This window comes from Rhinolophus sinicus, linkage group LG02 (genome assembly GCF_036562045.2).
Source record: "Rhinolophus sinicus isolate RSC01 linkage group LG02, ASM3656204v1, whole genome shotgun sequence".
Taxonomy (NCBI): domain Eukaryota; kingdom Metazoa; phylum Chordata; class Mammalia; order Chiroptera; family Rhinolophidae; genus Rhinolophus; species Rhinolophus sinicus.
In genome coordinates this window covers 9,215,435-9,229,006 of record NC_133752.1, presented here as the reverse complement: position 1 = coordinate 9,229,006, position 13,572 = coordinate 9,215,435, and the positions used below count along the sequence as shown (strand labels likewise).

Genomic DNA, 13,572 nt, shown 5'->3' with positions numbered 1-13,572 from the left:
GAAGCAAGAATGTACGGTGGGGTAAAGACAGTCTATTCAAAGATGGTGCTGGGAAACCTGGACAGCCACATGCAAAAAAATGAAGCTGGACCACCTCCTTACACCATATACAAAAATAAATTAAAAATGGCTTAAAGACTTTTTGAAACCATAAAATTCCTAGAAGAAAATATAGGAAGAAACTTCACAGAGATTACCCGGAGTAAGATTTTTACTGATATATCCCCTCGCGTGAGGGAAGTAAGAGAAAAAATAAACGTGGGATTACATCAAACTAAAAAGATTTTCATAGCAAAGGAAACCATCAATAAAACAAAAAGGGAGCCTACTGAATGGGAAAAGATATTTGCCGATGATATATCTGATAAGGGGTTAATATCACAAATTTATAAAAAAACAACTCCAAAAAAACAACCCAATTAAAAAATGGGCAGAGGACATGAAGAGACATTTTTCTAAAAAGGATATACAGATGGCAAACAGACATGAAGAAATGCTCAACCTCACTAACCATCAGAGAAATGCAAATAAAAACCACAATGAGATACCACCTCACCCCAGTCAAAATGGCTATCATCAATAAATCAACAAATGCTGGTGCATGCGGAGAAAAGGGAACGCTTGTGCACTGTTGGTGGGATTGCAGATTGGTGCAGCCACTATGGAAAACAGTATGGAGGTATCTCAAAAATCTGAAAATGGAACTACCGTGTGATCCAGCAATTCCACTCCTAGGTATCCGGAGAAATCCAAAACTCCAATTCAAAAAACTTTATGCACGCCTATGTTTATTGCAGCACTATACACAATAGCCAAGACATAGAAACAACCGAAATGCCCATCAGTAGATGATTGGATTAATAAACTGGTACATTTATACAATGAAGTATTACGCAGCCATAAAGAAGAAAGAAATCTTACCATTTGCAACAACATGGATGGACCTAGAGAACATTATGTTAAGTGAAATAAGTCAGAGAAAGACAAATACCATATGATCTCACTTATATGTGGAATCTAAAGAAAAGAATAAGTGAACTAATCAGAAATAGTTTTGGAGACATAGAGGAAAAACTGAGGGTTGCTAGATGGGAGGAGGGGTGGGGATAAGGGGGAAGGAGAGGGGATTAGAAAACAGTCAGTAACCACAAGATGGCCACGGGGTTTTGAAAATTACTTTGGGGAATGTAATCAATAATGTAAAGATTTTGTAGGGTATCCGATGGATACATGTCTCATTAAGGAGACCACCTCAGGGATGATGTAGATGCCTGATCACTGCATTGTACACCTGAAGCTGAAGCTGAACAATAATGAATGTCAACTACAAGTTTGTATGTGTGTGTGTGTGTGTGTGTGTGTGTGTGTATATATATATCATTAGAAATAGAGACAGTGGAAATGTAATGGCTGTGATTTCAGAGGGATAGTGGGGGGAGGGGGGTTCACACAGTGTGAGGGATATAAAAGATAAACGTCTAAGTATTACTTTGTCTTGTGCACCCGAAACTAATACAAACAAAAAACAAAAACAAAAACAAAATTGTAGATGCTAAAAAAAAAAAAAAAAAATTGAGGTCAGAGGGTGCCCGGATGGCTAAGTTGGTTAGAGCGTGAGCTCTGAACAACAGGGTTGCCAGTTCGATTCCCACATGGGCCAGTGAGCTGTACCCTCCACAGCTAGATTGAAGACAATGAGTTGCCACTTAGCTTCTGGAGGGGCAGCCAGATGGCTCAGTTGGTTAGAGCACAAGCTCTCAACAACAAGGTCACTGGTTCAATTTCCACATGGGATGGTGGGCTGTGCCCCACCCCTGCAACTAAAGATTGAAAATAGCGACGGGACTTGGAGCTGAGCTGCGCCCTCCACAACTAGGTTGAAGGACGACTTGGAGCTGATGGGCCCTGGAGAAACTACTGTTCCCCAATATTCCCCAATAGAATTAAAAAAACAAACAAACATTGAGGTCAGATTACATACCATTTGAAATCCAAGGTGGGAAGATTATTCTTAGGAAAAAGAGTAAACTATTGAATTTATTTATCCAGTAGCAAGATAATGGTACTTCTCAGAGTTTAATTTCTGTAGGATGGTCTCGGAAGAGGAACTAGATTATAGTGGGTTAAAGTCTGAGTTTATTGGGAACATGGAAGCCAGGATACAATTAGTATTTGAAGAATTTTGGAAGGGAAGGAAAGAGGGACGATGGTCGGTTAGGGTGTAGTCAGGTTGGAAGAAGCATATTTTAAAATTGTTGGACTCGGACAACATCAATAAGTAGAAGAGGAGAGAAAAACTATTGGGGCAAGTTGGAACAATGAGGGGAGCCAAGTCGTGGAGTAGAAGTGGCAACACAAATATGGTGGAAAGGGGAGAGACTTGTTTCTTGGCAAAGGAGTGGAGTAGGAGAAGGGCAGACAATCCAGAGAGGTTGTGTGGTAGAGCCAAGGGCAGTTGAGGTTTCAGGGTACCAGGCCAACACAGCGAGGGCAGGTGGGATGTTCTCTGGTGAGGGCGGTGGAGGCTCAGAGCAGGTGTGGAACTGCTGCCATGCGGGATCACGACTGTGAGCCACTGTGCCATCTTGTTAGGAGAAAAGGGGGTCTCTCTTCCTCATAAAACTTGGGCTTTATGGGACTTACTCAACCATGCAGTAATTGTTTTGAGAATTAATAATTTTCACAGAGAATGGAGTTCCTTGAAGGCTTTGTCAGTGCCTGTTGACTGATTACTAATGACCTTAAAATGGTTCTCTAAACGTAGATCGCTCTTATCAGATCATTTATGATTATGATAATGCTTTTAATTTAAAATAATAATTAACATGAGAATGGTGCTCCACAGTTCTCTTTTCACACTGGTAATTAATAATAGTTGCCATTTGCTGAATACTTATGAAAGACAGGCACTTTGCTGGGTGCTCTGCATATATTATCTCTAATTTCATCAGGAACCGTAAAAAGTAGATCAGTGATCTTAAAAGGAGGGTGCACACCCCAGGGGTGTGAGAAGAAAATATTAGGTCTTCTAATTATGTCTTTTATTTTTAAGAGTTTTTTTCTGTATGTGTAGTGTAAATAGGTGCACAAGTAAATATATACAATTTATAAGTGAAAATACATATATCGGGGATGCGTGCTCAACTAATTTTTCTGACAGATGCATAAAATTCAGAGATCACTGAGCTTGGTGATGATTATTTAAAAAAATCACAGCAGCCAGGAAAGAGTCATTACTGTGTGTTAGCTGTTTTACACTGATTATCTTATTTACTTCTCACAACTACTCTCTAAAGTAATTGTGGGGACAGAGCCCCAGAGAGCAGTTTCCAGGCTCTCGGCCTCATATGGAGGCGTGCTGGCTCGGGTGGTAGATGGCCGTCAGCTGTGGCTGGTTGGCCGTCAGCTGTAACCATTGAGCCACTGGCCACTAATATAACTGCCGCGGCTACGGAGGAGAGTAGAGGAGCAGAGTCGAGGAGAGTGGAGGAGAGTCGTCGGTCAGTTGGCAGAAAAGCGGACAGCAGGTCGCACGTCGTGTGAACCCAGCCTCCAGTGAGACCACAGTAGTATGACTTCCCTACCTATGGCTCCGTGGGTGTTCCTTTTGGGCCTGGCCACATCCTGCGTTCTTATGTGGGGAGCGGGAGTAGAGACCCCGCAGGCCGCCCCACACGACACCTGTGTTCTTGTGTAGGGAGCGGGAGCAGAGACCCCACATGACACCCCGCACGACAGTAATTATTACTATTACCTCTATGTCACTACTGAAGGAACTGAGGCTGTGTGAGATGAAGAAACTTTCCCAAGCTCGCACAACTAGTAAATGATGAAGTTGGAGTTTAAAAACTCAGGCAGTCTGACTCCATCACTCATGTTTTTAACCCCTGCTTTATACAACATCCATCATAATTAAATGGTCCCCCAAACTGGGTGCAATGAGAATCACCTGGTAGTACCTGGGAATCTCGCTTAAAAAAAAAAGAAAGGAAGGAAGGAAGGAACTCAGTCTTCTCAGGTGATAAATTTGCCTCATTTCTCAAAACATGTGAATTAGACATTGTAAACTCTATTTTGGAAGAGAAAACTGAGGACAGATCCAAGACACAAATTCAGGTCCTCTGAAACTGAATCCCATATTCTTTCTTTAACTTCATTCTGCTTCTCTGCAGGTCAAATGACTAATTCAACCAGCAGTTTTATTTGGGACAGTTCTGCTCCTGTGCTTGACATTACATTTGTGTAATTGGCATAGGTATATGTTTATATAAAATTATTTCATACACAAAGTGTTACTGAAATAAGTAGGCCAATAAGCAAGTCAGCAAACCATGTTTAAGAGGAAATGTTAATACTTACATTATCAGGACCTATTAAACAGCCCACACTTTTTAAGGGACAGAATGTATCAAATTGTCCATAAAAGTGTCCACTGCAGGGATTCCATATTAAATAGTGACTTTGCTCCCGAGTTAGCACATAGGCAGTTGGACCCTAAAGGAAAATAGCCATTAAAACAGTCTCCAACTAATGATGCAATTAAGGCGAATAAGTCATTAGCACAAACAACTCATTATTTTAGTTGGACCCCTAATTTCTAAAATCCATGGATAATGGTGAAAATAGTTTGAAGTTCTAGGATGAGCTGGATTTAAGAAATAAAATCAATGTTTACCTTTGTAAAATTCTTGCATCTGCTACTACGGTAGTGCAGTGTAGTGACCAAGTGGGGACAGTAGCTGTGTTACTCAGCCAATGTATCTTAAGATTGGCTAAAGAACTATTATTAATGAAAATAAGCGGTCACTGGGGCCAGCCCGGTGGCTCAGGCGATTGGAGCTCGGTGTTGAAGGCTGCCGGTTCGATTCTCACATGGGCCAGTGGGCTCTCAACCACAGGTTGCTGGTTCGACTCATGCAAGGAATGGTGGGCTCCGCCTTCTGAAACTAAGATTGAACACGGCACCTTGAGCTGAGCTGCCACTGAGCTCCCAGATGGCTCAGTTGGTTGGAGCATGGGCTCTCAACCACAAGGTTGCCTGCTCTACTCCCGCAAAGGATGGTGGGCTGTGTCCCCTGCAACTAGCAACGGCAACTGGACCTGGAGCTGAGCTGCACCCTCCACAACTAAGATTGAAAGGATGACAACTTGACTTGGAAAAAGTCTTAGAAGTACACACTGTTCCCCAATAAAGTCCTATTCCCTTTCCTCAACTTAAAAAAAAAAAAAAGTTATACAAGAAAGAAATAGGACGAAACAAAGAAAATGGGTTTAAGAAAAAAAAGCAGTCATTGCATTTTCTTTTTAGAGTAAGATTGTCTTTCGGGTATTTACAAGGCTGATTATGTCTGAATACTTTATTTCTAATACAGTGACTAATACCTGATATACCTTTGTAATTATGTAAATGCATAGAAGATGATTTGAAAGGATACAAACCAAACTCTCAACAGTGACTACATGTGAAGAGTGGGTGGGATTGAGGGTTGGACCTTACGAGGGACTTAACTTTTTACTCAGAATACTTTTATATTACTGGATTCTTTTTTTACAGTGAGCATCTATTCATTTATTGCTCATGTATGATTTCATTTGTTCTCACAATAGTCTTCTGGGGAAGGCAGGGCAAAAATTATCCCAATTTCCTTATAAAGTTGAGTTGTGAAGTGACTTTCTTAGAGTCATACAGCTCATGAGGAGTGGGCATTTGAGCCTGAAACCCAGGCTTGTGACTTCCTAGCCCAGTATTCTTTTCCTTGTACCAGGCTCTCTGGAAGATAATGATGGAAAATGAATTAGGATTCAGATATGATACTATCTGCCTAGCAGGACTTGTGCTATTTAATTTCTAGAGGATTCCTAGAGCCTCATAGCCTTCTTTTTGAAACATTCTTTGGATAAGTTTGCTTCAGTCCATGTGAACTTTCTAAACTTGTACCCCAGATTACTCCAATGTACCTAAAATGTAGGGATAGTTGCAGTGGGCAGGGAAACAAATTCTATAGCCACTCCAATCTAATAAAAATAACAATGATAATATCAAAATATAGCTGCTAACATTCTTTTCTTCATTCCTGTGGTTATGTGTTGCTCCCTTTGCCCACCAGGTGAGTAGCAGGTGCCTCTAGAAGCAGTGGGAGTGACAGGAGAGGTCTCTAACCTTGCCCCACTTCTGATCCCCTTCACTCCTTGGCATGAATAACACTAGATCACGGAGCGAATCAGAATTCTTAGTAACTCATACTAAAAGGACAGATCTAGGTGGGGGCTTTGGGTGGTAAAGGATTCAGATTTGCCAAAAAACAAAACAAAACAAAATAATAGCAACCAACCAACCAAACAAACCAGTCTAAAGCATTGTGTAGTTGGGTACCACTGAAAACCATTTTGTGTCTCATCACTGGTTCTCTCTGCCTATTCTGGAACCTCTGGGCCACACTGTGCAACTCAAAGGATCGTTATGAAAATAAGTCCTGTTTATGATCGGGAACATACCACGACCCTGTTAGACAACAATACTCTGATAGAGCCAGCCCACATGGTCTTACCTCTGGAATAGCATTGCCCATCACGAGCCAGGCCTTTTTACCCAGGGAGAGAAAATAATTACAGAGTAATACTGCATGCTCTTCTTCATCTCCTGCCAGGAGATCAAGAAATTGCTGACAAAAAGAAAAGAAAATTATGTTGCATTGACTGACTGTTTTATTCTGGATTGGCTGTACAGGATTATAAAAAGTCATTGTTAAAATTAGTGCCTTAAAATATAAGATCTATCTGTAAAAATGTTTCCAAATTTTGGCATTGTGTTTTAGTTCATTAAAAAAACCCCACAAAAACACCACTTTTAGTGGACATGGTGTTTTCTCTGACATGGATGACATGGATTTCTAGAATCAATTAGCACTGTGGGGTAGGAGAGACAAATTTCAAAGTTTTACTTTTCATTTACTTTTCAGCTCACTATGTACTGAACACTTTTTTAAAAGACTGTTTTTAGAGAAATTTCAAGTTAACAGAAAAGTTGGGAGGGAGGTGCAGAGATTTCCCATATATTCCCTTTCCCCGCACACATAGCCTCCTCATTACCAACATACCCCACCAGAGTGGGGCATTTGTTACGATTGGTAAACCTACACTGACACATCAAAAGTACCCAAAGTTTATAGTTTACATAAGATAAGAGTTCACTCTGGTGTTGTACATTGTACGGGTTTTGATAAATATACAGAGGGTGCTAAAAAAATGTATACACATTTTAAGAAAGGAAAAGACTGTATTAAAATTATGCTGATGGTAACCACTTTGAGCACCTCTTGTAATTACAGAAGTCAAACGTGACTTGTATTCATCTTCTGTTGTTGGTACATATTGAGTATTACAATTTCAATACAGTTTTTTCCTTTCTTAAAATATGTATATATTTTTTGGCATCCTCTGTGTAATGACGTGTATCCATCTTTCTGGTATCATACAGAGCATTTTTCACTGTCTTAAAAATCATGTGTGCTCCACCTATTCATACCTCCCCCGCACACCCCCACAGTGTTTTAAGCACGTTGACTTAACTCTAGAACAGACCTTTGAGGGAGGTACTCTTATAAGTTCATTTTACAGATGACAAAGTGGAGGCTCAGGGAGATGGGGTAGTACCTAGGAACGGTAAGGCCAGTCTGTTTCTAGAGTACATGGACTATTCTATTTGGGTTTGTTTTTTTTTTTTTTTTTTTTTTTTACATCTTATAGATGTCTCCAGGCTGTGGAAATTTTATCTCTAAAATTGTCAACATTATGTTGCCAAAATAGATTAAAAAATGGAGAATAAAAAATGGAAAGTGTACTTCAATTTCTTTGGTTTAGAACTATCTTTCAAAAGTACTTATATAATACCATTTAATTTTATGCAAACACAGTACAACATGAGATCCAGAGGCAGAATGAATACAGTGATGGAGGTTTGTTTTATCCCACTGAAGATCCATTTGGAAGTATGCAGCATACATCGATTGTAAGTTCCAGAGGGCAGAGGCCATGTTTCTTTGGCTCACAGCCAGAACTAAGTACGGTGTCTGATATGTGGTAGGTGACCAAGAAACACATTCTGGATGAACAATGACATGCCATGCCTGAAGAAGCCCACAAATTAAGGAAATTTTAATTTCCAAAATGTAATATAGGGTGTAATTTTGATTTTTAAAAAATGAATAAACCTGGGATATTGTTAAGGTATTACTGAGAGCATAAATCAGCATTAAGACATCTGAAGTGTTTCTTATTCTTTGTGCAAATACTTTTTAACTTCTGAACTCTGGGCAAATTGAACCAGAAAGAAAAAAATACTTCAGAATTTAGCTCAAGTAGATTTTGATAATGACTAATGAAAGTTGGAAGCCATTTAGCTAATATTCAATGAAGAACTACTTACATCAGATGTGCTCCACAAGTCACAGATGCCAGCAAATGAAACAGTGTCAGGCAAGAAAGGAATCAATGACACATACCGAGCCAACAGTTCCTGTTTAAAAAAAAAAAAAAATCAGCTTTAAAAAAACAATTTATCATAAAATAGAAAACTGGATCCTCTACCTCATTTCTTGCAAGCAAGTTTCATATATCACAAATGTTTATGTTTGCAAAACTGAAATGCATGCTCACAAGTGTATTGATATTATCTCATTTAATCTCCAAACACCCTATGTGGAAGGTCATTGTTATTACTATCTACTTTTTACAGATGAAGAAACTGGTTCCTGTGTCTCTTGGAAATGTCTTCATTATTATTATTATTATTATTATTATTTTCATTATTATTATTATTTGCACTTTCTTACTCCATGGTATAACAAGACTTTCCAGGGTCATCTTATGTCTTCTCTAGCTCAGTCCTGAAAGCACACATTTCTCAAGGAGCCCTGGTTCCTTTTAGAGGGCAATAGTATTTAGAAACCAGGATCAGGGCATCATTGTGGTTATAACACATATTTCTATAATTTCTAAGGAGGTTGAAGATGTTTTCATATACTTATTGACCTTTCATGTTTCCATTTATGCAAATTTCTGTTTAAGTATTTTGCACATTTTCTTACTGATTTGTAGGTATTTTAAAAATACATTCTAGCTACTATTCCTTTTTCTATTATCTATGTTGTAGTATCTAACCTGATTTGTGGCTTGTCTTTTCACTTACTTTGTGGTATTTTTTGGCTAGCCCAAGTTTTCAGTTTTAATGTGGTCAAATTTATTGTTCTTTTTCTTTATAACTTTTGCTGGTGATTTCTTCTAGGCATTCTTCATTTCAGTTATTGTACTCTTCACTTATGACTGGTTCTTTTTTATTGTTTCTATGTCCTTTTTCATGCTTGCTCTGTCTTTGTTGAAGTTCTCACTGAGTTCCTTGAGCATCCTTAAAACAATTGTTTTGAACTCTGTATCTGGTAGACTGCTTGCCTCTATTTGTTGTTTATCTGGAGTTTCCTCCTGTTTTTTCATTTGGGATGTATTTCTTTGTTTCCTCATTTTGGCATATGTATTTTGTTTCTGTGTATTAGGTAGATATGCTATGTCCCCCAGTCTTGGCTGGGTGGCCTTATGTAGTAGGTGCTCTGTGGGCCCAGTAGCACTGTCTTCCTGGTCATCTACACAGGGTGCGTCAGGAGTATATCTTGTGTGGGTTGTGTGTGCCCTCCTGTTATAGTTGAGCCATGATTGCTATTGACACGTCAGTAGGTGGGATTGACCCTCAAGCTGATTGGCTGTGGGGTTTGGCCACATCCACAGCTTACAGGCTGCTGTATGTGGGACTTATCCCACTGAATGGGATTCACCTCAGCAGGCTCTGGTGCCTGTTGAAACTGCCCTTTGTGTGTCCTGCTTCTGGGGTTAATTGGGTGGTGCTCTGCTGTGGTCTGAAGCCAACCTCCAAGTATGTTGTTTCTGGGGCCTCTTGGGAGGGGCTCCGTTGCAAGCCCAGGTCAGCCACTGCCTGTGACCAGCTGGACTACCTGGTAAGAGCTACCATCAATCCACGATTGTTCGTTGCCTGTGCTAACCCTGGAGGCACGTCGGAAGAGGCCACAATGCAAACTGAGGATGTCTGCCATCAGTACTGGGTCTAGGGTAGCTCTGCAAAATACCAGGACATCCGAGGCCCACTGCCACCTGCCAGCTCCCTTAAGGTTCAGGCACTGATAAAGCCTTGTGTGGTACACAAATTGGGTGAAGCAGTCTCAGGGAGTCCCTAGAGTGGGAAGAGTTGTGGGCTTGAGGTTAATGTAAATTCCGGTTTGGTGCCAGTGCTGAGCCTGAAGCGACTCAGCAAAAATCTCAGAGCACACTGAGGCCAGTCGCCACCCACCTGGGGTCTGTCAGACTCTGACAGTTTTCCAAGAAAGAGTGCAATTTGGGCGGGGCTGGCTGCTTTTGGAGAAAGTGCCCCTGGCGTTGGGGGAGTTGGGTGGGGAAGGATACCAGTGAGTAGCAGGTTGGAGCTGCAGAACTCACTAGACCAATCAGATTCAGATTTGGCCACGTGGGGGCGGGCTCAATACAGGAAAGATGGCGCCCACCTGCTGGCTGCCTGGGAGGAGGACGCCTCACAGGGAAATGGATGCCTCCAGCCCTCAACCTGAAGCAACACAACCCAGACTGTCCTCCACTCCTCCCTGTATGTCTCCAATAACCCTCGAGTTATTGTCCCTCCGCTGGAGCCCAAGGTGAGTGCGTGGGAGTGAGGGAGTCTGTGTGGGACCTTTAAGAGGATGCCTGGGTTTTCCATTGCCTTCATCTCACCTGAACGGTCGGAATCCCCAGTGCTTTTCACAACCAGATGTGAGGGCTCCTCTTCCCAGCACCAGTACTCTGGGCTGGGATGCTAGTGTGGGCTGGGGTCCCTCGCTCCTCTGGGAGGCCCTCAGCAGCTGAGATATCCCTCATGGTTCTCAACCGCCACCTGGAGGTTTGGTGTTAGCCAGTGTCAGCATCTCCGTCCCTCCTGCCAGGCTCGACGTGGCTTCTTTATATCCTTAGTTAGAAAACTTATGTTCAGCCAGACTTCAGATGGTTCTCCAGGTTGACTGTTGTATAATTTAGTTGTAATTTTAGTTTGTTCATGAAAGGAAGCAGACATAGTGTTTACTCCACCATCTTGGATCTCTTGGAATTCACTGTTGAGCTGCTCATGAAAGCTGTGTGCCGGTCTTCCTGCTACTTTATCTTCTGAATCACTGATTAGATCCTCTAGTTCATCTAATCTGTTGATTCCCTCGAGTATATTTTTTCATTTCAGTTATTCTTTATTTCTTTGCTTTCTATCTCCAATTTTATGCTTTCTCTCCCTTTGTTGATGTTCCCTGAGATCACTGAGCATCCTAATAACCAGTGTTTGGAACTCTGCGTCTGGTAGATTGCTTGTCTCCATTTTGTTTAGTTCTTTTTCTGGAGCTTTGTTTTGATCTTTTATTTGGGACATGTTTCTTTGTCTCCCCACTTTGGTTGCCTCCCTGTGTTTGTTTCTATGTATTAGGTAGGACTGCTATGCCTCCCGGTCTTAGCAGAATGGTCTAAATGTAGCAATCCACAGATAGCCACTGACTGCACTGGACTTAGAGGTGCCTCAAGAGGCCAACCTGTGAACCAAGGCTGGCTGTCGCTAGTGTGGGCTTAGCGCTGCTCAGCCAGAGGTACAGGACATGCTGAAGACAGATACTGCTTATTTGATTTTTTGTGAACCTTTGAGAAATTTTATGAAAGTCCTCAGCATATGCTAAGACAAGTTGTTTGTATGGGAATGCCACTGGAAGTGGCCTTGGATGCATCGCTTGGGTCTCTGGGAATCACTAGGACAGGGCAGACGAAAGGTGATAGACAGATTGAACCTCAGACACAGCAGCCACCTGTGTCTGCATGCAGCGAGGGGGAAGTGCTCAAGAAAGAAACAATGGCTTCTGCCAGCTCCTCTGTCCAGCAGAAAGCTGCCCCTCCAGCCCTTGCGCTGAAGCCAGGCATTTCAGTTCCTCTCTGTATGTCCCTGGCACCTTTCAAGCCATTGCCCCAGTGCTGGAGCTCAGAGCTAGTAAGTCCATCAGCAAGTAAGTCTCTGCATGGTCCCTTTAATCGGAGCACCTGGGACCCAAGCCTCCCTCCATCTCACTCAGCCACAATCGCCGCTTGTTTTCACAACCAGAAGTTGTGGGGACTTCTTTCCCCAGCACTGCAACCTTGGGCTGAGGAGCATGGCATGAGGCTGGGACCTCTCACTCCTCCAGAGAGGACCTCCACAGCCAAGATATCCCTCCTGATTTTTACTGGTCACACATGGGTGTGAGATAAGCCTGTTCTGTGTCTCTCTCCCTCCTACCAGTCTTGAGGTGGCTTCTTCTGTATGTCCTTAGTTGTAGGGCTTCAGTTTAGCTAAACTTCAGGCGATTTTCGATAATGGTTGTTATGTGGTTGAATTGTAATTGATGTGGTCCTGAGAGGAGGTAAGCACAACATTTACCTACTCTGCCATCTTGACTGGAAAAATCCTATACACACTTTTCTTTTTCTTTTAAGTCGTTGTCCTAGAAATTTCAATGTCAATATTTGAATTAAATTCTAAAGTTAGTAAATGTCTTTGCCCAGATTAAATTACCCTCATTAATCCTGTCCTGCCATATATGTATTTTTTTCAAAATTTCTGTTCTATCCTGATTTTTCACTCACATTGCTATTATTATTGCTATGAAGACAATGCTTGTTAACATTTAATCACAAATTTCCCCCTCCTCCTTTTTTTACCTAGCATTCTGTGTTGGGTCTAGGATTTTCTAAGAGACTTCCTTCTCTTTGAAGTATATTTTAAAGAAATTTCTTAAGTGAGAATCTTTTGGTTGTAAATTCTCCCAATGTTTGTGGGAAAGATAGTTTCATTGGCTATAAATTACTAGTTTGATGACTATTTTCTTTCTGCCTTTTGAAGATATTATTCATTTTCTGGCTTTCATTTGTGTAACTGAAAAGTCTATTGGTTTAACCATTTTCTTTTGTAGATAATCTGTGTTTACGCTTGAGCTGCTGTTAAAATGAATATTATCTTTGTAGTTCCCTATAATGTGCCTTGATTTTCATTTCATTTTACTTATCTTGCTCAGGATTCACTTGAATCAGGATTCTTGTCTTTCATCAGATCTTGAATATTCTCTGCTCTTTCTCTTTAAATATTGCTTTTCTCCTTTTATACACAATCTGGTCCTCTTCCTGCCATCCTCCATGTATCTTAACCACGTTGTGTTCCATGTTTTTTCTATTTTTATGCTATATATCAAGTAATTTATTTGAATGTGTAGTCTAGTTCAGTAGTTCTTTCTGTATTTAACTGTATGTATCTTAACTCTGAATTTAATGTTTTGTTTAACCTGCTTGTTTAATTTCTAATTTTAACTATACCATCTTGTATTTCTACAGATTGTAACAATCTCCCTGCCAATTCTGATAGTCCGTTGCTCTTTTATTATATATTCAATTCCCTAGATTTTTAAAATTATTAAATATATCTATTTTATATTCTGAATCTGATCATTCTAATTTCTGCAG

General features: G+C 40.9%; 1 protein-coding gene across 8 annotated transcripts in view; it reads right to left on the bottom strand.

Moving 5' to 3' along the window:
* CC2D2A (coiled-coil and C2 domain containing 2A) overlaps window positions 1-13,572 on the bottom strand; it is a 112,035-nt gene that overhangs the window by 7,884 nt on the left and 90,579 nt on the right. For 7 of the 8 annotated variants that reach the window (XM_074321527.1, XM_019740860.2, XM_074321540.1 and 4 more), the window contains 3 exons: window positions 8,426-8,515; window positions 6,549-6,662; window positions 4,360-4,494 (listed from right to left, as the gene is read on the bottom strand). In XM_074321527.1, coding sequence (XP_074177628.1) covers window positions 4,360-4,494; window positions 6,549-6,662; window positions 8,426-8,515 — 339 coding nt within the window. Of the gene's footprint in view, window positions 1-4,359; window positions 4,495-4,736; window positions 4,947-6,548; window positions 6,663-8,425; window positions 8,516-13,572 lie in introns of those variants that run through there. The other variant, XM_074321564.1, reaches the window with a different exon arrangement.